We start from the raw sequence: 25685 nt of genomic DNA on the forward strand, positions 1-25685 counted from the left end.
ATCTTGCAAGTCGGCCTGTGCTTTAGTCTCCTTCGTAAGCTTCTGGATGTGTAGAAGTGCTTCGTGATCCGTATATATTTTGAATTTTCGGCTAGCCAAATAAACATGATATTGCTTAACTCCTTCAACCAAAGCTAAATATTCAAGATCCCTGATACAGTAGTTCTTTTCGGCTCCTCGTAATGATAGCCCACCATAAGCAATGACTTGTTCTCTGCCTTTATGATCTTTTTGTCCAAGTTCGTAACCAATTACGATCTGTGAAGCGTCCGTGTACAGGATAAAATCTTTTGAAAAGTCTGGAAACGCAAGTATTGGAGCTGAGATTAAAAGTTTCTTTATTTCCTCGAATGACTGTTGACAGCTCTTGACCCAAATAAATTTTGCTCCTTTTATAAGTTGTCTGTGTAACGGGTTAGCAATTTTAGAAAAACCTTTAACGAACTTCCTATAATAATTTGCAAGTCCTAAAAATGCTCGAACGTATGTTGTATTTTGGGGAACTGGAAATGTTTTTACCGCATCTGTCTTAGTTGTGTCAACAGCAGTTCCATGTCAAGTTTGACAAAACGTGGCCCAAAAACTTTACTTCTTTTGCAGCGAAAGTACATTTTGCTGGTTTAAGTTTTAGACTGGTCTCCTCTCTTTTATGAAAAAGCAAATACAGCCCTGTTACTACATATATTTTGATAATAACCTTTTTCAAAGATTATAATTATAGTTTTACTCTATAAATCCTTGCTCTTATCAAATGGTTGGGAGAATATGGATTAATGATTAGCCGATGATATCATATATTTTTCATATACAACATGCCGTGAAGATACCTTTAACCGTTCGCTCTTTAAACTTAAGAAAGACTTTTTTAGATTTCATAGTACTATAAATTTTTGTAGCAAGATTCAAAAGTAAAGCTACGGATTTTTCCAGTTCGCAGGATGATCAACATATCGAATTCGGAGAAGCCGGTTAATTATCCGGCATAACTTATACCATCTGTTAATACGCAATTCAAACTCGGAGGAAGTCATAGTTCGTGTAGTTATGAACCATAAATAGAAACAATGCAATACGTTTAATTTGCATTAAGTGTCAGTTACAGTGGTGGTGACGAACAAGTAATCCACTGTGCTCCATATTGAACAAGGCAAATCAGTTAACATATCCAACTTCTGATTTACTAAAACTGACATATTTCCAGTGAAAGGCATTTAGTACATAGTTAAGATTAACAATTTGGTGTTGTTCATATTGATTAATCATTCATTTATTATTTAGTTCGATTATTTGTTATCTCTAATCCTGTACATCACAACCTCATCGACACAGACTGTACAAGTAGTGAGAAAATAGACTGTGAAAATTTGGCGGGGAAAGTAGAAGGGAGACAACTCCTAATTATTATTTTTCATCCGACGGAAGGAAGAAAACCAAGAGACCCCAAAAGACACAAGTATAAACCTGTTGGGAATGAACGAAATGATTGGTCTGGTCGAACACACACCGGCGTCTTAGTATAAATAGAAGAAAAATCTGCTAACGTAATGATTTTCTGATAGACGATCGGCCAGAGAGGTAAAAGTATAATCTAATATATACTGTATTTCTTTGCTTTTCTGCAAACCTGTACGTGATTTATAATTATGTTTCATTATGTTTATAAATAGTATTATATTGCATTTAATATGGTGATAATATACTATGCCGTGCATTTCATTATCTTGTGAATTGATTAACAATCGATTACAAGTAAACAAAATTGTAACCCATAACATTCAGATAAATACATAAATAGCAAGACTTGTCGGACAAAAAGGGGGCGTGGCATGCGGAAGTGCTACCCCATGCACAAGAAGAATATGTTATTGATTTGATTTATTACAGATTTTAAAAGCAAGTTGGTGACCAAAGAACCGAGAATAGATATATATTTTGATCATCAGATAGGAAGGAAAAACTAATATAGCTAGATATCAAAACTGCAAAAGGTCTTTCAAAAATGGGTATAGTAGAGTGCATGTTGAGAGGCGGTCTAAACATGGCCCCCAAGGGTACCTCAGGGTATATTGATTGATTGTTGGTTGCTTAACGTCCAGTGGCAAATATTTCATGCATATTCAGGACGAGAACAAATTAACAATAAATACAATAGGTAGGTTCTGTAATATGGGCGTCCGGGATTTAGGTCGGAGAAATTTAGACTGACACGGGAAATGAGGGTATATTGGATAGGGACAGAAATTTAGCCTTGCAACAGGTCACCTACGGACCCCTCAAAGAGTTGTTGCAAGGGTTCTTAACGTGCAAAGAACGTGGCACTCTCTTTACACGAGGCATCGGATTTAACGTCCCCATTCTGACCGGACGTGGAGGCAAATATGTACATCCTGCACAGCCAAACGCAGGGCTGCCAAGTTTCATGCATTTAGCGTGAGACTCACGCATTTTCATGCTTATTTGGCGGCATTTTCCTTTGATCTATTGTTTTTTCTCTTTGATCTTTACGATTTTGGCCAAATCTCACGCATTTGCATTATTAAAAGTTGACAGAACTGCAAACGGACGCCCCACTTTAGCAAGGGTTTTACTGCCGGTCTGACGAAGACCAATGGTGACCATACTTCTATTCCCCAGTCACCCTTTGGGGAAATAGGTCCCAATTTCTCTGTGTTGGAGATTTGTTCTTTGATTGAGTGAGATATTTCAATACACTGTCGAAATTGGGATTGGGAAAAATGATGCCTTGTGTGAGGAATGTGTCAATCTCACATCAATTTAAAGTTCCTTTATAACAAATCTTTCAGGGGTCCGCAGATGGTCCAGTGCAAGGCAAAATATCCCTATCCAACATGTCAAAATTTTCTTGTGCCAGTTCAAAATGTTCCAACTTTCATCCTTGCTAAACCATTTGCATGTAGCAAGCCTAGCTATCTATTAGATTTATTAGTAAGTTGTTAATTGAATATTTATCAAATATTTGCCACTGGAAGTTAAGCAAACAACAATCAATCTATTAATCTTTTCATAAACCGAGTACCACATAAATGACATTGAAATTATGTACATGTTTTAGAAATATATAAAAGATCAAATCAATATATGATTGTAAAAAACAAGTAAAACATTATTGTTCTGAGAGTGCAGTTAAATATTCAAAACTTTATTCAGTCTCAAAATGTTTGTCATTGAAAGAATCCTCCTTGCAAAGTATGCAGTTTATGTAATTGTAAGTATATCTTGAAACTTCTGGGCCAACCTAGATCAAACTTGACCACAATCATCTTTGAGGTGCTTATGTTTAAGTTATTCAGATGTGCCTTCAAATTGACCAGAATGGCTGTAGTTACTATAAATAGCTTTTACATCAGCTCAAAATAGAAAATTTCAATAATTTAAAAGAAAAATTATGTGATGAAAACAGCCCCCAATCATTTGTATTCCACCTAGTCTTAGCAGTGCAGAGGAAAAAAAAAGGATATTGTGTATTACTTCATGACACAAAAACCTTATACAAACTCTCAACACACCCAAAAACAAAAGATCGAGGATTTGTGTGTAGGCTATGCTTGGGGTAAAATTTTATTTAATCTTCAAATAATCCATGCAATGCAAACGAAGACGGTTAAGAGGTATGGCGATGAAGTTGCTAAGAATCAAATAGAATAGAAGTTTTGATTTCTATCATTGTAATGGTCTAGAGTCAGCTATACTGAAATGTTAAGTCAAGTACTGTCAGATTTTGTTCATATAAATGACATTTGTGCATTAAATTCAATCCTTTCATCCAACTTTATTTACAGATGCCACCAAAAAGGAAAGCCACAGGGAAAGCAGCTGCTGGTGGGAAGAAAGCCAAGAAAGAGGAGGCAGCGGATGCTCCAAAGACAGTACATGATCACATAGCTTCACTGAAAGCTGCTGATGCTGGCAAGAAAAAGAAACATAAACCAGATGATAGGTTTCCCTTTGCAGCATCATGTGAGGTAAGGGAACGACCATTTAACTTCAAGGGGGGTCATGGTTTTTTCCTCAAAAAATATTCTGATTCCCAATTTGATGAAAAAAAATATTATGGTCAAGCAGATGACAAACAAAAATATTCTGAATCCAGATTTTCCCCATACCTTATAGTGTTAAATTTTCTGACAAAAAACCATAACTTCCCCCTTGAAGTCGAATGGTTGCTCCCTAAGTACAAGAAGTATATCATTTCCATTGCATCATTTCTAAATGAAATGTGTGTGTTTATTTGCATAGAAATTTTATTGAATTTTATTTGAAATTGATATGTGTCATAGTTCTCCTTAGAAAATTTCAAATAGCATCCTGGCAAACATGTTTTAAAATAGTATCCTACATGTCTTATGTCTTAACATGATATAGTGCCAGGGTTGATAATTACTTACAATGTAACAATAAAGCATTGGGAAACTTTAATCAGTTAAGATCAGTATAAAAATATAGCATCAGAATAGTCATATCTTGATGCTAAAGGGCCTAGAGAGAATACTTTCTATTTTATGGTGTGTCAAGTTGCATAATAATATCTTTTTATGCCATCCTAGTTTATTTTTTAGTTCTCCTGAATTTAGGAAGCTGTCAACACTTTCCCACCCCAATAAAATTTTAAGAAGAAGCGTTCAATTCTGATGTATATCAAAGTTGATCAAACCTGTAAGAAACAGTTTAAATGCATACAAATGCATACAGATTAATAGAAATTACATTATCATGTTTTGTTTAATTCCAGGTTTATGATGATTATGACTGTATGTTAAACCAGACAAACATAGGACATAACAACAACAAATATTATGTCATTCAAGTTCTCAAGATGGGTCCCACCTACTATACATGGAACAGATGGGGTCGAGTTGTAAGTAAATACCATAACAACCAATTAATAAGCACTGTTTAAACCTTGAACTTAAGACCAAAAGAAAACATTTTTTTTTTGTTTCAGGTTTCCCTGTTTATCCTATTCTGTATAAAAAAATTATGTCAATCTGAGTTTTTGTCAGCATTTTCCTTATTGAGTTTCATACAATATTCCGCATTTAGATCCTGCTTGTTTGGGGAGTAAACCAGAGAGGATCCAGCCTATTTGTAAAGGTAGAGGTCATTCCTATTGGGGGAAAGAAGACCCTCGGTACAGTTTTATGCTGATTTTACATAATTTAAAGAAAATTTAGAAGAATTCTTGGAAATTTGAATTTAAATCACTGAAAGGTCTTCATCAATGAACTTGATGATTAACAGGTTGAGAAAATAGATATTTCTATTAAGTTATGAGAAATCTATTATACATTATTTTTTCAAGCACCACACATTTAGCATTGCAGTTATTCTCTTTTTAACGTCATACCATTTAAAAATTTTATTTATTCAATTAAGATAAAACCCTATTATATTCATAAAAAAAATATTCAATTTCTAGAGCACTTGGCTTAGTTAATTCATACATATATAAAGTAAGTAGACTTTCTTTTATTCCTTATTTTTTTCTATCGTTCAGGAAAATCAATGAAAATCAACGATTATTTCAGTTCTCATTAAGTTGTAAAAAGTTTTACAGACATTTATTTGAAGTAACATTTTATTGTGATTAACTCTATTAAAGGGAGAATCTGGCTCAAACTCGCAAAAAGCATTTTCAAATGTAAATGAAGCCACTAAAGATTTTGAGAAGAAATTTAGAGACAAAACCAAGAATAAATGGGCAGATCGAGCTAGCTTTAATCCAGTGCCAGGCAAATACACAATGATAGAAATGGCAGGAGAAGAGGAAGATGAAGTAGATGTAAGCAAAGTTGGTTTAAGGCAAATTGGTAAAAATAATGACCTTATTAGAGATGATTTTTTTGGGATAAAAAAGGGTCGGTGGGAATACCTTCTATGCCCCGACCTGAATACACATAGTAAGGGGTTGTATTGTCGCGTTACCTTTATTTTTATGTCTGTGTTCATATTTTTGTATAGTCAAATCTTTGATAGTCTTTGACTTATTTGGTCTCTGTGTAATTCAGAGCATGCCACACAGTCTGATTGACACTATATGGTGACCTCTAGATGTTTTACTTTTAGTGAAATTTTGTTGCTGGGTTGCTGCCTCATTGATGTTTACACCACATCTACTTGTATTATCAAATAGATTCTGGCATGGGCTATTATTTTTATTTTGGCAATTTTTTTCAAATTAAAAACAAACATACTTTGAACTCATTTCCTAACAAATGTTCCTGAAATTTCAATTATTAAACTCAGAAATATTTATACAGGAAGTTTTCTGTATTAATTTTCATAGTTTCGTTTTAATCTTAGTTTTTCAGAATTCATAATTTAGAAATGAACTTATAGTTTTACGTCACAAGTTACTATAGGAATATTGTAATATTGTGACTGCAAAGCTGAAGTAAATCATGAACTCTTGAAATTAAACTTTTAAAGATTATTTGACAGTAGCCATAAGAAACTGCAAATATTTCTGAGATATTAAATGAAAAGTTAAAAAAAATCAGTAAGGAAATTAGCTCAAAATATTTTGTTTTAAAATTTATTGATTTATATAAAATACATAAGGGAAAAACCAAGAAAGGAATGACTTCTGTCCACATATTGTACATATGGAAAAAATTGTCTTTTTTTATTCAGGCACCAACTGTTAAAACCCCAACTGGACCAACAGCTGCCTGTACTCTAGACGCTCCAACACAGTCCCTCATGAAGCTGATATTTGACCATGACATGTTCCAAGATGCAATGAAAAGTTTTGATATTGGTATGTATGTTTAGATAATATAAAAAGGAAACTTTTGGTGCAGCTTTTTGTCTGCTATTTTTGTGGCAACATTTGGTACATGGAAATCAATAAAACTACCGTGAATAGCACACTTAAAAAGTTGTATTTTTATGCCAACAGGGGCATTAAGTGTTACCCTTGACTGTTCGTCCATCCTTCCATCCATCTTTCCCCCTGTCCATCGGTCCGTCCCATTTTCGTTTCCACACTCTAACAAAGTTTGCCTAATGCAAATTTTATGAAACTCAAAAACAATGCTAAGAACCACAACATGCAAACAGAGTTCAAATTTGGGCAGTAAGCCACTTACTGTTCTAGAGTTATGCCCCTTTATAACTTTGAAATTGCTATTTATTTATGAAAATCAAACACAATGATAAAAACCACAACAAGCAGACAGAGTTCGAATTTGGATTGTGAGTCATTTACCATTCTAGAGTTATGACCATTTTAAACTTGGAAAATTGTAAAGCTTGAGCGGGGGCATTCATGTCCTCAGACACATTCTTCTTTTATTTTCCTTTGAATCAAAGTTTTATACATATAAGTTTATTCAAATGATGGGATGATGCAGAAGACAGATAAATTACAATGACTCAATTTTAGATTTAATCGGGAAATCACAAAAAAATGGACAGCAAGATAATTTCTCAGTTTACAGTAAATTAAGTAGTATTACTTTTTATACGACCGCAAAAAATTTTGAGGTTGTATATTGGTATCACGGTGTCGTCGTCCGACATTTGAATTACCTCCCTTACACTGCTTTTAAATTATGTTTAAAGAAATGTTGTATTGTCTTGAGGTGATTAGCTGTCAATTTATTTTTAGAAGTTACTATTTTACAAATGCTGATGAAGATAATTTAAAATTTATGTATGTCATTTTCTATTGAAAGACTTTTATGATGTATTTAAATGGGTTATTATGGTTGCAAACTCCATTGGAAATTTGAATTGAGATTATGACCATATCTTGAGGGAAAGAATATTTTGTTGGAAAAGGGGGGGGGGAAGGTTAAAAAAAAATTTGGGGGGTGGGGACAATTTGTTCTCAAGATTTCAGACCTCTGTGGTCGTATCCAGCTGTGCTCGACGAAGCAATTTATTGAATTTCATAAGTGATTTTTATGTACTTTAAACTTTGAAATAGCTATATCAGTTACGTTTCTCTAGTTTCATTTGACTACTCATCTTTGAAAATTGACCTGTCAAAATTTAACAAATGTAAAGCATTTTACTTTATGAAATTTAAAACACAAACAAAAGAAAACAAACCTTTCGGAATTTTGGGTCCTCAATGCTCTTCAACTTTTTACTTTATTTGGTCTAATTTACTTTTTAATAAGAGCGTAACTGACGAGTCTTATGTGGATGAAACACACGTCTGGCGTACAAAATTTTAATCCTGGTATCTATGATGAGTTTATATAGAGGTCTGAAATGCAGATTGAAAAATGAAATGGTACAAAGGGTTTCTCCTACATATATTTAAAATAAAGGAGATAAGGTATGATTGCCAATAATCTTTTTACAGTATCTGTATGTTTTAATAATGAATGGCTATTATTTATTTTGAATTTATTGAACCATAAAATTAATTTTTGACTCTTCACATTAAATAATCTGCGAAGCGGATTATGTAAAATGTGAAGAGTCAAAAATTAATTTTATGGTTCAATAAATTCAAAATAAATTATTGTCATTCATTATAAATAAATTTCTATCAAAAATAAGGCTCAAAGAGCTTTTTATATTATTTATATTAACAATAACAACGTACACACATGTTTGCGTATGAATACACAAAGTCAGAGTGGGTGTGTCGCTATAAAAATTGACAAAATTGAAAATAAAGGTAATACTTTTAACCAATCAGAAGACAGTAAATACACCAAATTTATATATATACTTATACATTGTGTATCCTATTGATATATTGGTTTTTCATGATTCAAAATATGATTTTAATCAATTTTCGATCTGAAACATAATTTTTTTTTAAATTTTTTGATTCTGAACAAAGTTTTCTTAATATTTTGGAAGCTTACCATTATGGTGTTGAGTCAAAATTGATAATATCAGTGAAGCAAAAATATTGCACACTTGAAATCTAAGAAACAAACTTGATTTATTCATGCCAAGTATTTTTAACAACACAAAGCTGTGATGCCTACTTTTGTGAAGAAATTGACAGAGAGAAATATCAGAACATAAAATAACAGTTATTTTTTCAATATGAATCTTTTCTTACACAATTAACCACAAAGCCTATGGTCCAGGCCAGTAAAATTTTCCTGAAAGGAGGCCTCACAAGCCATATAAATTTACCGGTAATGCAATTTTATGCAAGAGATTTTCAGGCTTGTAAGTCAAAATTTCTTTTATTATGACTGTATTGTGTTTATTTATTATTGCAATTGCTGAAAAATGGGCAAAAATGTGAGATTTCTTTATTGCCATTTCAGGAAATGTTGCAAAGAAGTACTGCTATCAAAATGGCAGTTTTTACTTTTGGAAAACCTATCCAGTGGCAATTTTCACAATAATAAAAATATTATAATACTTCTTGAGTTTCACAAAGCCATGGTTTATCATTTTTCTAGTAAACTGAGTATATTTATTTATGTATGTAAATAACTATACAATATAGATATTGAATTTATATAGGCAGGATATATGATTAATTCTGGTATATGCCTATTCATCTATTCACATATATCCCACTGTAATCTAAAAACATTTCTATTTCTTTCACAGATGTAAAGAAAATGCCTTTAGGGAAACTGAGTAAGTCACAGATTGCTAAAGGATTTGAATGTCTGGATGACATAGAAAAAGCTCTCAATGCCAAAAATCCAAAGAATACATTAACAGCTCTATCATCTACATTCTATACCTTGATACCACATGACTTCGGACGTCGTATTCCACCAACCATTGATACTCTTGAAACACTCAGATCGAAGATGGACATGCTTCTGGTAAGAATTTCTGTCAGTGTTAAGATTGTGTTGGTTGTGTTTTTCTTCTGTAATTAATGTATATTATTTAGGATTCATTTCTTTTTAGTGGATATCAATTTTTGTGGATTGAGGAACAGTTGTTTTTTCTTGGATATTTTATTTCATGGATTGCCAAAGTCTGTACATATGTGTTATTCGTTGTAACATTTAAGGATGTTCTGTACTCTGTTTCACAATAACAATCTTTTTAAAAGACTGTTATAAATTGATAGTATATAAATTAAGAAACTAAAAAAGCAGAAAAAAATGAAGGGTCCATGTGCTTGTTTTCGAGATATAAGCCATTGAAAATTTGGGGGGAAATAATTCTCTCTAGATTTTTCATACATTTAACATTGACACCTTTTTTCTTTCAAAAACGATGAAAAAATAACAAGGATTTTATAAGATTTTCAAAGATGACATTTTAAACTTTATGTAATCAAATTATGGAAAGAAAAGTAGGGGTTAGTGGGTAAAATTTTTAAATGGCACTACATGGATAAAACCAGAGGAATCCAAATATCTGGCAAAAATTCAAAAACAAGAGGAGCGAACATCCTTAAATTCAAGATTTACCAATACCCACTAAATCCACTAAATTTGGTATCCCACGAATAATAATGAATCCACTGTAATCTGTAAAAAATGACTTGAAGAATGAATTTTTTTTTTTTTTAATAATTTATCCATTTGAAACAATGAAAATCAACATTTTCATTATAAAGTTTATGAATATTATTAAAATTTTATCATTTTTCTTTAGTGCAGCTGTATTTTTCTGTCTACATTTATTTGTCAACGTTTTTCTGGTCATTTAGTTTTATTGCTGCAACATTGTCCAAGTGTGCTGTGCCACTTTAAACTGTCATCATTCAAGTAATCAGTTTGTGTGATTTACTGTATTGGTCAACGGAAATGTTTATTTCCTGATACCAACATAACAAACAACATAGAATTGTATAATACATAGCTGTATATGATATTAAGACATGTTTATGCTTTTGTAACAGAATTGTATAATACATAGCTGTATATGATATTAAGACATGTTTATGCTTTTGTTACAGAATTGTATAATACATAGCTGTATATGATATTAAGACATGTTTATGCTTTTGTTACAGAATTGTATAATACATAGCTGTATATGATATTAAGACATGTTTATGCTTTTGTTACAGAATTGTATAATACATAGCTGTATATGATATTAAGGCATGTTTATGCTTTTGTAACAGAATTGTATAATACATAGCTGTATATGATATTAAGGCATGTTTATGCTTTTGTTACAGAATTGTATAATACATAGCTGTATATGATATTAAGACATGTTTATGCTTTTGTTACAGAATTGTATAATACATAGCTGTATATGATATTAAGACATGTTTATGCTTTTGTTACAGAATTGTATAATACATAACTGTATATGATATTAAGACATGTTTATGCTTTTGTTACAGAATTGTATAATACATAGCTGTATATGATATTAAGGCATGTTTATGCTTTTGTTACAGAATTGTATAATACATAGCTGTATATGATATTAAGACATGTTTATGCTTTTGTTACAGAATTGTATAATACATAGCTGTATATGATATTAAGACATGTTTATGCTTTTGTTACAGAATTGTATAATACATAGTTGTATATGATATTAAGACATGTTTATGCTTTTGTTACAGGTTCTAGGAGACATTGCATTGGCACAGGAAATGGAGAAGGAGAGAGACAAGATGGCAGTAAGTTTGATGTTTATTTTTTCTAACTTCAACATCTAAGAAATGTTCTTCCAGAAGTGTGAGAAATGCTGAAACAACATAAAAAAAAACTCTAATGGTATCATCTTGAGACATACTAAATATGATAATAAGAAGATGTGGTGTTATTGCAAATGAGACAACTATTCACCAGAGACGAAAGCATGAGGATGTTTACCAAGTGATATAAACAAATTCATTTAGTCATTATTTTTTGACATTGTCATTAAATTTATAGCATTATTCAATCAGAATTCACATAACAAAGAAAGTTATGTTATTAAAGTATGGAAATTACTGCATTCATGCTTAAACCACAAAACTATAAAACTTAATATCAAGAAACCAACCTTCAATGTAGCTCAAAAGCAGAAATTAGCCTCACTATGGCCTAAGCTTGAATAATGACAATTTCTTCGTGATTGTTTAATAAATTATTTGTTTTGTATGTAATAATAAATTGCTGTTTATTTCAGGGTTCTAAGAAAGATAAAGACAAACCTGCCCATCCTCTGGATGTCAATTACAATTTACTGAAATGTGACCTTGAGAGAGTTGACCCCAAGAGTAAAGAATATAAAGTAAGTTAAAATATGGAAGACATTCTATTCAAATTTTAGTAGAAGTCTCACAATTTAAACCCACACTCCTGAAGATCTTTCCTAAAAAGTGAATTCAATCAATGAAAAGTTGAGAACAATACCAGATTTTAAACATAATATGTTAAGTAAGCTGAGAAATTATAAATTTCAGAAAAGAAAATGTCTGTACACCCATACTCATTTCTTTATTAATGGAGGATTTGGACAAATTACAGGGTTATTCTATACTTATAATTATTTTTTACACAAATTTAGTCTTATTTTGAATTTATTTTTATCATCAGATATTGGAGACCTATACAGATAATACCAAATGTTCTGGATGGAGACCAGTTAAGATTAAACATGTATGGAAGATGAACAGACACCCTGAGGTCAGCTGACATCACTGAACAAAATTCTTTTTGAACATTTTTTAAATTTTGTATAGTTTATATACTGTAAATTCAGAAATTATTGTGGTCATTTATTATTGCAATTTTGACATGACAGAGCAAAATGTGAGAATAATTTTTGCTATTACAGAAAAAGCTGCATACAAATTTATGTGTCAGATTTCAGAATGCGAGTTGTTATTATTGCGATACTTGCCCAGTCACATTATTTGCAATAATGAAAACCTCACAATTATTTCTGAATTAACAGTATGTCTCACACTTAGTTTTAATGTAGTCTGCATAATAATTTGAACTTTGGTGAAGATATCCTTAAATGTTGATTAAACCCTTTAGTTATATTACACTTTTAAGCTGACAACAGCAGAAATAGGCAAGACACAGGGCCTTTGGAAGCATTTAAGAAAATTGTAAATATCACTATGTCATAAAGAAAAACATATGCACAATAATATTTGAAAACTCAATGGAACAATTCCAATTTCATCCATGATGCAAAGTGTCAGCTTCCAAACTAATAGTGTCTTGTCTAATGTTTTGTTTACATACACTGAAAACCTTTTCTGAATGTGTGTTTTTTGAAGTATTTCCCTCTATGTATTTTCATCCTTGCTTCTGTTCTTAAAACTTAAATTATTTCTATATGAAGTTTTATTATTAAATGCCATCATTGTGGAAATTGTTGAAAAGTAGAAGTAAAATGAGGATGAATTTCATTAAATTTGTTTGAATATATTTAACAAAATCTATAATTTTTCAGGGAGATAGAGTCAAAGCACATGATAAAATTACCAACAGGAAGTTGTTGTGGCATGGAACAAATGTTGCTGTAGTAGCGGCTATTTTGAAGAGTGGACTACGTATCATGCCTCACAGTGGAGGCAGAGTTGGAAGAGGAATTTATTTTGCCTCAGAGAATGGAAAGTCTGCCGGATATAGTAAGTATTAACAAGATTCATGGTATGGGTATTTCTCATTGTTTAAGGCTGTACAGTTGCTTATAATTGCTTAAATCCACTTCATTTGAACTTTGGTGGATCTCCTTGTTGTCGAGCCTGCAACTTTTGTTGCAAAAGCGAGACATAGCGATCCTACATTCCGTCGGCATCGTCGGTGGCAACCAAAAATATTCACTCTGTGGTTAAAGTTTTTCAAATTTTAATAACTTTCTTAAACTATCCTGCATTTCAACCAAACTTGGACAGAAGCTTGTTAATGATCATAAGATAGTATCCAGAAGTAAATTTTGTAAAATAAAAATCCTGTTTATCCATATTTTACTCATATATGGACTTAGTTTTTCTGCCTGTTAACATAACATTCACTCTGTGGTTAAAGTTTTTCAAATTTTAATAACTTTCTTAAACTATCTTGGATTTGTACCACACTTGAACAGAAGCTTGTTTGTGATCATAAGATAGTATTCAAAAGTAAATTCTGTTAAAAAAAAATCCAGTTTATCCGTATTTTACTTATAAATGGACTTACTTTTTCTGCCAGTTAACATTACATTCACTCTGTGGTTAAAGTTTTTCAAATTTTAATAACTTTCTTAAACTATCCTGGATTTGTACCAAACTTGGACAGAAGCTTGTTAATGATCAAAAGCTAGTATCTAGAAGGAAATTTGTAAAAATTTATTTCCTGTTTTTCCGTATATTACTTATAAATGGACTTAGTTTTATTCCAGTTAACATTACGTACAGTCTGCAGTTAAAGTTTTTAAAACATTTATTAGATTCATAAACCTTCTTGAATTTTTACCAAACTTGAACAGAACTTCTTACAATCAAAAGATTGTATCTAGAGGAAAATTTTTAATAATTTTTTCCCCATTTTTGTTTAGCCTGCGACTAACAGCAAAAGAAGGCGAGACACTGGGTTCCGTGGAACCCTTACAATTTTTATTTATATTAACTGTGCAATTTAACAGTCAAATTGAATTGACTTATTAACATTTTGGATCTCTGTCACCATTTGTATGCAGAGTTGTTAGTGGTTGTCAACGTTAACAATATATTTTCATTTATGGCATTTAAAAAAGTACAGTTTTTAGAATATTCAATTGTCTGCTTTACTTCTTACTTCTCAGTTTTCAATCAAGATGTTTTCTTTTGAATAGTTATAAGATTTATAGTATAAAGAAAACAATCTTACATTGTTTTTGACATAAATATCATTTGGACTGAAATACATTTTATTGGACTCTACGTAGAAAATGAATATAAATGCTCAGTTAACTGATCATTTCAAGTTCAGTTTTTAGTTAAGACCATTCCTTTTGTTTAAGTAAGGATGTTTCTACAGCTTGTTTAACATTTAACTTCAGCACATTTAGAACCATCTGCTCAGAACTTTTTTTTTTTACATACAATAGTATGCACACTTTTAACAGGGGTTAAAAAATCCACTAGCCCGACGCCCGGGACTCACCATTTAGGCCTCGGGCAACCAAAACTTGTAACCCAATATGCCCGACGGACAAGTAACAAAAAATTCTTGGCGTTTCCAAAATAAAAAGTGGAAAATCCACACATCACTATTCTATCTTAGAACAGATTCAGCTACATCATCCAGGATTCCCAGAATTTGAACTGATTTTGTACAAGTTTTAAAATAGAACAAATAACTCGGGGTGGATCCTGTACTTACAATATCGATTTGTCAGTACAGGGGGTATTGTACATTGCTTATGCAACCAGAGAAATATAATGTAACAGGACTGTACCTCCTTCTGAATAATTTATTGCAATATAAATGTGAATCCTTTTTGACAGGAGAAACCTGACTTTTGTCAGATATAAATTTGTAACATGTGCACATGTTATGGACGCCATTTTGTTTTTGTTTACATACTGTGAAGAAGCCTCCAGAACCATGACCTAAACATTAACAGTCTTCAGAAAACTTAAACTTGATGCAATAATATTTCATCAATCATGATTATCTTCATTGATATTCAAATAAATTTGATTTTTAAAGAAATAAAATTTATAACAAATACAATTTCAGTTTACAGACTGTACTCAGTTTGTAATCTCTTTATAGCCCACAATTTGCTTACCTGTGATAAATGAGGGAAGTAATGCCCTTTACTGTCAGGCTCAAGCGGTCATTTACGGCTACCGTTAGCGTCAAATTGGTTAACATTTTAGCGTGATTCGTCAAAATATCCTTATCGTGACTCGTCAGAGGTCTCAAATAATTATCGTTACCGTTATTTTTGGAAAAAATTTAACGTGATTCGTCAAAATCAGTCGATTTTTTTATCCGTTGTACAGTAGATTTTTGCAAATCGGACACCGAAAACTTATGTCAGCAAAAAAATATCCCAGTAGCATGAATAGCAGATATATTCAATTAATCGATAATTGTATATTCTTTGAATATTCTGTAATAATGAGTTGACCAAATCCTGAGATGATACAAGTCTTGACCACTGCTAAAGAAAGTATACATTTTATCGTCATGCACCAAAAATTACCGTTAATGTCATTTGGCAAGATTTTTTACCGTTATTCGTCATGAAGGTACCCTCATTACGAGCCTCATAAATGTAAATATGGATATTACTGTACCTCGTTTATAATGTATCTGATAAAAATCACTCCAATCCTTTTATATAACCATGTATAGCAGTGGTCAAGACTTGTACCATCTCAGGATTTGGTCAACTCATTATTACAGAATATTCAATGAATATACAATTATCGATTAATTGAATATATCTGCTAATGGGATATTTTTTTGCTGACATAAGTTTTGGGTATCCGATTTGCAAAAATCTACTGTACAACGGATAAAAATGGTTAAGTTTATAGAATTCATTGTATTATGCAGCAAACTCTGGATTTGTAAGGCATACTTGGGCTAGCAGGTCAGTTTTGTTGGGCTAGTAGTTCTTCCCACAGGGCTAGTAAAATCCTGCCACCAATTAGCCCTGGGCTAGTGAGCTATAACAAAATTTCTTAACCCCTGTTTTAAGTTAACAGATATTTTTCATATACCCTGTGTCTTGATTGAATGAAATTGAGCATCTTTAATAATTCATCTTTTTATTCATAAATGATTGATTGATTGTTGGTTGCTTAATATGCAGTGGCAAATATTACATGCATGTTCTGGATGATATCGATAAATGAACAATAAAACGGCAGATGTATTTTGATTGTAATAATTTTTGCATAGCTGTGCATCTTTTAATGATTCAACTAACACACACAGTAAACAAGCATTGAAATATTGCTATTGAGGCTAGTTATGATATTGTCAAAGAGACTGACCTAGAGCAGTCTTTTTGATGAAAAATACATAATGACAAAATGAGATATTTTTTTTCTTCAAAGAGTATATTGAAATTTTTTATGTTTATTTAGCTCGACCAGCAGGAAAAAGAGGCATAATGTTTTTGAATGAAGCTATTTTGGGTAAAGAGAAACATATCTCCATGGATGACTCGTCACTAACAAAAGCTCCTAGCGGATTTGATTGTGTTGTTGCTAAAGGATGGACTGAACCAGGTAAAAGTTATTTCCCTTCCTATTACCATGACAGCAAATCAGAACACAAATACATATGTTTAACCATATGCAAATGAGGTGATATTATAGTTGTCAAATGTTAACTCACTAAATCCAGCAGAGAATATACATCTCAAGGTAACGTCTGGCCTTAAGGGCATACGATACAGTTTTGATCCTGTAAAGAAATTTTGATGAAAATTTGCATATAGGCTATTTTTTACCTGATTAAATCAAATACGAATAAAAAATATACCATCATGTGCTACTTTTTGAGTAAATTGAGGTTGAAATTTCAGATATTTCATCAAAATTCAGATTTGTGGACGTATTTTTCCTTTCGACAGAAATACATAACTTTTTTGTTTTAAAAGATAAACTCAAGCTGTTTTTTGTTAAATTATTTGTAATTTCTGTTTTATATAAATGTTCTATAAATTTGTACATTTTATTTTTACAAATAACTCATATTTATCAAATGTTCATGAATGAAGAAAAAAACCGTCATTTTTTGCTGTATATTTATCAAATTTAAAATAATTGCACTATTGACTTATTCATGAAGATTGGTACACATAATCTTCATACGTAATCAAACAAAATGTCATTTTAAAAAAGAAGGGTCCATGAACTGGTTTTCAAGTTAGATCAGTTTGAATGATAAAAATCTTTTCCCGATAAGTCACAGTTTGACGTCGCGAAAATAATAATTTACGTTAGCAACGTCATTACTTCCACTGTAACTGTATCGTATGCCCTTAAACAGTGAGTCCAAGTCAAAACATATGGCTAAGATCTAATATTGGAATAAGTTTTAAGCTATATGAATGCAAGTGATGTCACATATTTTCCATGAAGCGCCAAAGTTCTTCTTGCTAAGAGATGTGCAATGCTAATTGCATATGAAAATTTTGAACTAGTGGTATTTAAGGAAAAAAATGATAACAAGTTTGAAATATCCAAGGGAGAAAATTAGCAAAAGTCTTAAATAGTGGATTCTATTAAATCTAAGAGTGAGAAAATAGTAATAAGTCTAAATTAGTGGAATCTAAGGGAGAGAATGTTATAAGTATCTTAGAGAGAAAATGATAATAAGTTTCAAATAGTGGAGTTGAAGTAAAAAAAATTCGTAAGGGTTCCGCGAAACCCAGTGTCTCGCCTATTTTTGCTGTTAATTGCAGGCTCAACAAAAATGAGGGAAAAAAAATAAAAATATTCCTCTCGATACTATCTTTTGATTGTAAGAAGCTTCTGTCCAAGTTTAGTAAAAATCCACGATAGTTTATGAATCTAATAAATATTTTAAAAACTTCAACTGCAGACTGTATGTAATGTTAACTGGCAGAAAAACTAAGTCCATTTATAAGTAAAATACGGAAAAACAGAAACATAATTTTCTTCTAGATACTAATTTTTGATCATAAACAAGCTTCTGTCCAAGTTTGGTACAAATCCAGGATAGTTTAAGAAAGTTATTAAAATTTTAAAAACTTTAACCACAGAGTGAATGTAATGTTAACTGGCAGAAAAATTAAGTCCATTTATAAGTAAAATACGGAATTTTTTTTTTACAAAATTTACTTTTGGATACTATCTTATGATCATAAACAAGCTTCTGTCCTAGTTTGGTAGAAATCCAGGATAGTTTAAGAAAGTTATTAAAATTTGAAAAACTTTAACCACAGAGTGAATGTAATGTTTCCTGGCAAAAAAACTAAGTCCATTTATAAGTAAAATATGGAAAAAATGGAATTTTTTTTTACAAAATTTACTTCTAGATACTATCTTATGATCATAAACAAGCTTCTGTCCTAGTTTGGTAGAAATCCTGGATAGTTTAAGAAAGTTATTAAAATTTTAAAAACTTTAACAACAGAGTGAATGTAATGTTTCCTGGCAGAAAAACTAAGTCCATTTAGAGGTAAATTATGGAAAAAATGGAATTTTTTTTTTACAAAATTTACTTCTGGATACTATCTTATGATCATAAACAAGCTTCTGTCCTAGTTTGGTAGAAATCCAGGATAGTTTAAGAAAGTTATTAAAATTTGAAAAACTTTAACCACAGAGTGAATGTAATGTTTCCTGGCAAAAAAACTAAGTCCATTTATAAGTAAAATACGGAAAAATGGAATTTTTGTTTACAAAATTTACTTCTAGATACTATCTTATGATCATAAACAAGCTTCTGTCCTAGTTTGGTAGAAATCCTGGATAGTTTAAGAAAGTTATTAAAATTTTAAAAACTTTAACAACAGAGTGAATGTAATGTTTCCTGGCAGAAAAACTAAGTCCATTTAGAGGTAAATTACGGAAAAAATGGAATTTTTTTTTTACAAAATTTACTTCTGGATACTATCTTATGATCATAAACAAGCTTCTGTCCTAGTTTGGTAGAAATCCAGGATAGTTTAAGAAAGTTATTAAAATTTGAAAAACTTTAACCACAGAGTGAATGCCGACGCCGTCCCAACGGAATGTAGGATCGCTATGTCTCGCTTTTTCGACAAAGTCGAAGGCTCGACAAAAATGATAAAAAGTCTGAAATAGTGAATTCTAATCTAAAGGAGAGAAAATGATAATAAATCTGAACTAGTGGAATGCAAGAGAGAGAAAATGTTATAAGTATCTTGGGGAGAAAATTATAATAAGTTTGTTTCTCAGCTTGCCCTATGAATAATTGTGTCAAAAAATGTTTAAATTGAATTATCACAGTTAACTTCATAACAACATCAGTGTATATATAACTGTACTTTATATATAGTTGATCTTAAATGGATTTGGCTATTAATTTTAGGTCTGTTTTAGTCAAATATCTCTTCAACTGTTTTGGTTCTTATACATCCTTGGCTTTTAAATGTTCGGCTTTGAGTGTTCCTGATGAGGATAAATCCAGAAAAGCGCTTCGGAGGCTTGAAATTTATAAAGTGTTGTTTTCATTCCTCATAACTTTGTTATAAGTTAATACATATTTTATTTATTACAGATCCATCAAAAGACACATTTTTAACATTAGATGGAAAAAAAGTAATCGTACCACAAGGCAAGCCTATCAACCAGAGTACATTCGCAAACAAAAGCAGCTTCAGCCAGAGTGAATACTTGGTCTACCAAGAAAACCAAGTAAGAATGAGATACATCTTTGAAATGGAAATGTAAGACGTGAAAAGGACAAGCTTTTTTTCTTTAACATGTAGAAATGTGAGATTTCCTTGGAATATCGTTTCTATATTTTACCACATAGACAGGTGTTGGTTTTTATTTAGTTACAGAACCTAAGGAATGTGAGAGATTACATTATTGTATTTTGTTTTATTAGAGGTACTAATCATATGTATACAAGATAGATTGTTAAGTTGTGTTAAGACTCGTTATGAAACAATCAGTTATTTGTTATGTTTGTTTGGTAGTACATTTATTAAAAAATTTATTATTATTTTTTTTATTTTAATTATATTTTACTCCATGAACAATCAGCTGTTGGATTTATTCAAAGTATTGGTTGTTAATTTAATAGTTTTTGGTTGTTATTTTATTCAAAGGTAGCTGTAAATTTCTGCCTTATATTTTAACTTAAGTCACTGTATTTTATCCAGTATTCTTTCTACTAGAGAAGAAAACAAAGAAAATCCTCATTATTTTTTGTTGTATGGTGTAATTTATAAATTAATTTGTGCAATAAGATAAATACACCCCCTTCCAAAAAAAAAATTAATTGATAAGAAAAAAAGATAACAATAGAAATAAAAGAATTATTGAATAAAAAATAAATGTATAGGCCTGGTTTAAATCTATTAATGAATATAATTTTTGTCTTTGAATGTATAAAGAATGAATATTGTTTTGTTAAGATTCATTTTCTGCTGAGTAAATATTTGACTTTTGTACATGAGTTTTACATATATACTTTACTGTGTTAGTTTTAGACAAAAAGTTACGTTTCCATTCATTGATAACATTGAAATATCAAAAGTGTTTGACACAATGATCCTTACAGGATCGGGAGTGAATGAGTTATTTCCCCTTTTAAAGGAATATTACTTAAATGAACCTAGTTTTGCTATTGTAATTTAGATAGGTAAACAGGATGCCTGTAGAAATTCCTTAAATATGCAAGAGTATTTTTTTTTCATGTATCCATTTGGAAATGTATTTTCTCTTAATCCCTGAATAGATGCACCATTTTTCTTTTTATTATGTATTTGTGAAGTTTTCATTAACAAACATGAAGGATGTTTATATATATATATATAACCCCGTATAGATGTATAATCTATAGATTCTGCTTCATCAAAAAGTGGCTGTGTTAACTGAAATAGGAAAACAATGATCTGTGATATTCTGCTGCCAAAGGGAGATAATTGTTGTTTTACTTAAAAAGTCTTTAAATAAATCAAAAAAAAATTGATTAAAATGAATGTCCAATATTCCCTAAAAGATTAATAAAATAAAAAATGAGAAAAAAAATATTAAATCTAAATAGGAGATAAAAATTCACTAATAAGTACATAATCAAAAATAACAAAACGATAAGTGTAGCCAAATTTAATGGACAGTCTAATAATGAAAAAGCAGAACTTTTTGTTGCTAACAAAGAATTTCAAATTTTGTTTGACGAAACTACTCTGCCTACTGTAAATAGATTTTGAAAGAGATTCAAATTAATGGAACAGAAATGGAATCAACAAATTTATATGCAACATAAAAAAAGAAAAATGACTTTTTATGATAATAATGATTACTCCCTTCTGGCAGAAGATTCTGTTTCAGTCATACTCTGTATGGAGATGACTGGCTCATCGGGAGCTGTGATTTTTGAGTACACTTGTACCCCCACACATGTTTCATGTTTATTTTGCACTATTTGTTAAATTTCTGTTTGATTCACAAGCAGTGTATTGTAATTGGTGTACAACGTAAACCTAATTCAGACTTTGTAAAGTAGGAATGTTTTTAATATATCAATTTATTAGATTATAGATATATAATCAAAAAAAAAAAATGGATAGAGTAGACACATTGTTGTATTTTTTATATGGTCTTAAGGTTAAGATTTGTTATTCATGGGAGGGTATTTTAGTCAAGACCTATAAAAATAAATTTTTACCAATTATAATTATAATTCTGAAAATATTTTTAAAAACACTATTTGACATTTATTTTAAAAAAATGAAGATGTGAATGTTATATTCACTTTTATATCTTTTATTCCTCCACAAATCATGAAAACCCTATCAAATATTAATCATCTTATTGTATCTCATTATTAACATATCATTGTGTAAGACCAATTTCATTTATTATGAAAATCATCCATATGTTTTCAAATTGCACTTCAATTTATTTACAAGTTGCTTCTGATATGGATATGATAATAAATAAGCTTTATTCAAAAAGAAGAGAAATTCTATTTTTTAATTGTGCTTAATGAAAAGTTGAATGCACTGTTCAAATATAAACTCATAAAAACAAAGATTTGTTCCTGAGTTTTGAAAAAGTACATTTCATGCAAATTGGAAGAAATAACAGTATGCACTTGTATTGCATTACACATGACATCAACATTTTGTTGAAATAGCTTGTAAAAACTTGAAACACAGTCTATGAGTATTATTGATTTTATAGTTTTTATCATAGTAATTTTTATTGAAATTTATAAAAATCAAATAAATTCTGGATTTCAATGGTAAAAATATATTTCATCATAGCAAAACACTGCCATGGAGTTAGATAGTTTATATTTATTGACACAATTTGAGCAAGAGTTATTTCCCTTTTGTCATAATATTGGTGGTTAAAGTGCACAAATTCCTTCATAAATCAGCCAAATTCAACTTCTTATACTGATTGCTAGACTTTAGAAAAAGTTGTTTTCTGAACAATTTTGATTTATTTAAGCCTTGCTTAGAAAGGATTTCTTATCAGACTAATTTGTACCACATGTTTCAGTTTGATTAGTCAAATAAAAAAATCAATCAGGTACACCTTTAACATTATGGCCAAGGGGAATAACTCAGACTACGTTATATTGAAACCTATTTATTTCATCACACCTCATGTAACTTCACATTTTAACCTTTTTTATCATAAATCTCAACAAACTTTTGTATCACATTTTTTATATATATATATATATGTAATAAGTATGTTCATGAAGGGCAATTTAGTATTCCAAATGTACTGGGAATGCAGGTCTTTAGTGTAACTTGATTTTCTGTAACTCATTCACAACCATGTCTTGGTGATCATTTATCCATTTAGCATCAAATTTTTCTTCATCAATTATTTTATGTTTTTTGTATGTTTTACTTTAGAATTTTTTGTTCATGAATGTATAAAGGGCTGCTTAAATATGAATGAAAATGCTTTTTAAAAGACATTATTACAAATAAAGTTTTTAGTGCCATTTTTGAATATGATCATTTTTAACTGTTGATTATTTGACTAGATCATAACAGTAATTATAAAATTGTAGATCATTTCATGATTTGAGACAAGAATTACATCCAGGTCATTTTGTCTCTGGTGGAAAGTTGTCTTATTGGCATTCATACAACGTCTCCTTATTTTTGTACCGAGTCAATCACATTTATTTCAGGTTTAATCCTATATATTTCCACTTTTAATTTAATCCAAGTATAAAAAATTTAATTTTATTTTTCCGTGTTTTTTTTTTTAATTGTTGGGTTGCTGTTTTATAGACGTTTATCCCATATATTCTTTATTTTACATGCATTGTGTTTTATTGCTTTTACTCAAGAAATTTAAATTAAAGAAATGCTGCTCATTAAAATCACTCACAAATACAAAATAAATCATTATTTCATATTATGACAGTTGTTGATTTGTTGTTTGTTTTGTAAGAATTGTGTTCGTGTATTTGTGTGTTTAAATGTCAGTTTTATTCAATTAGAAGTACATTATTATTATGACTACTGATTTTAGAATCAGAGCAATGTAAATTCAGATATTTTTGTGTGCATTTATAATTACTATTGTCGAACAAATGACACAAATGTTTGATTAATTATTACAATTTCAGCATATTTTTCATGCATATTATGCTTTCAAATTAAGAATGCAAGCTTTTTCTTTTGCAAAACCTAGCCTGTCACAATTCTTGCAATAATAAAAATATGGCAAAAATTTCTGAATTTACAGTAATTGTTGAATTGATTTAATGAATAGTTTACTAACAAGCATCACCCTCTTGTGGCTGTTTATATACTCACTCACACTTTCCCGTGTTTTTGATTGCAAAAATCTTGACATGAATAAATAATTTAGTTTTTAGTTTTGTGTGATTTTCTTATACATGTAGTAAAAAAAAGTATATCAAGAATGCTATGGTTTCCTTGAGGATTTTATCTTGCCTTGACAGAGTCAAAAAGCGAGACTAAGCTATGATGTTTCCAAAGCCAGTGGTGTTGGTGGTGTCAGCGGCATCTGCATCGACTTCAAAAATATATTAGTTTGTGAGGTCAGTTTATGAGGAACCACTAGTGGTAGGTCAATGATATTTGGTATGCAGATGTATTATCATTAGCACATTTCTTTTCCATGGAGATGATTTGGCCCTGCCCCCTCAGTTATGGTCTATTGACTTTGAATCTTTTGCTTTCTTAACATGTATAAGCTTGGGATTAGGTCAGTGAAAGGGGAACCACTAGTGGTAGGGCAATGATATTTGGTATACAGCTGCATAAGCATTGGCACATTTCATTTCCATGTAGATTATTTGGCTCCCCTCTCAGTCATGGTCTATTGACTTTGAATGTTTTGCATAGTTTACATGTTAGAGTTTGTGATTATATCACTTTAAGAGGAACCACTTATGTTAAGTCAATGATAGTATTAGCATTTGCAAGTTTTCTTTTCCATGGAGATTATTTAGCCCCACCCCTATCAGGGTTCATTGCCTTTGAATTTTTTACATTTTCAAGTTAAAGTTTGTATAGAGTTTAATAAGCATAGTCATTTTTAATTTTCATGGAGGTTTTTTGGTCATGCACCTTAAGTCATGGTTTATTGACTTTGAATGTTTTGCATAGTTTACATGTGTATAAATAATGCCATTTGGATTAAATATTTGCATGATACTATTTAAATCACAATAAGGTGAGACATATCTCTGTGTCAACTGTTTATTAATGATAAAAATGTACCAGATTACATTAGAATTTGCAGGAATTTGCTTTTTTAGCTCACAGGCCCAAAGGGCTGGTGTGAGCTTTTACCATCACTTGTCATCCAGCAGCTGTCTTCGTGCTCAGACAAGATCTACAAATAAATCTCATGTCTGAAATCATTAGTCAGCTCCATATTGGAGTATTTGCCCTTTAATGAAGATTTTTACCATTTTTGTTTTTGTTTTTGCCTATCATTATTGAAACTAATAATAAATAGAGAGAATTTTAGAGAGTTAAAATGACCCACAAGGCAAGATCTACACATAAGTTGATACTTCTGAAATCATTGGTCATTGATCGGTGGCCGAGTGGTCTAAGTAGTCGAACTACTGTATCACTAGCCAGTCAACACTGTGGTTGTGATTTCGAATCCCGCACATGCCAGGTACGCTCGCCTCTAATCT

General features: G+C 30.7%; 1 protein-coding gene across 1 annotated transcript; it reads left to right on the forward strand.

Annotated features, from left to right (window-relative positions):
- The first annotated feature begins 1436 nt into the window (after positions 1–1436).
- On the forward strand, positions 1437–24385 carry LOC127700738 (protein mono-ADP-ribosyltransferase PARP3-like). The gene is made up of 12 exons (XM_052204386.1): positions 1437–1575; positions 3801–3983; positions 4751–4876; positions 5621–5800; positions 6652–6778; positions 9559–9782; positions 11501–11557; positions 12052–12156; positions 12462–12551; positions 13333–13510; positions 16949–17092; positions 20079–24385. The coding sequence occupies exons 2-12, from the start codon at positions 3801–3803 to the stop codon at positions 20249–20251; spliced, it is 1587 nt and encodes a 528-aa protein (XP_052060346.1). The 5' UTR covers positions 1437–1575; the 3' UTR covers positions 20252–24385.
- The last annotated feature ends 1300 nt before the right edge of the window (positions 24386–25685 follow it).

This window comes from Mytilus californianus, unplaced genomic scaffold, assembly GCF_021869535.1.
Source record: "Mytilus californianus isolate M0D057914Y unplaced genomic scaffold, xbMytCali1.0.p SCAF_1, whole genome shotgun sequence".
Lineage (NCBI taxonomy): Eukaryota > Metazoa > Mollusca > Bivalvia > Mytilida > Mytilidae > Mytilus > Mytilus californianus.

Excerpts from the sequence above, each read along its gene's own strand:
- LOC127700738 (XM_052204386.1), top strand. The coding sequence starts at position 3,801 with ATGCCACCAAAAAGGAAAGCCACAGGGAAAGCAGCTGCTGGTGGGAAG. Across the intron at positions 11,558-12,051 it reads AGGAGAGAGACAAGATGGCA|GGTTCTAAGAAAGATAAAGA; the intron begins GTAAGTTTGATG and ends TGTTTATTTCAG. Across the intron at positions 13,511-16,948 it reads TGGAAAGTCTGCCGGATATA|CTCGACCAGCAGGAAAAAGA; the intron begins GTAAGTATTAAC and ends ATGTTTATTTAG.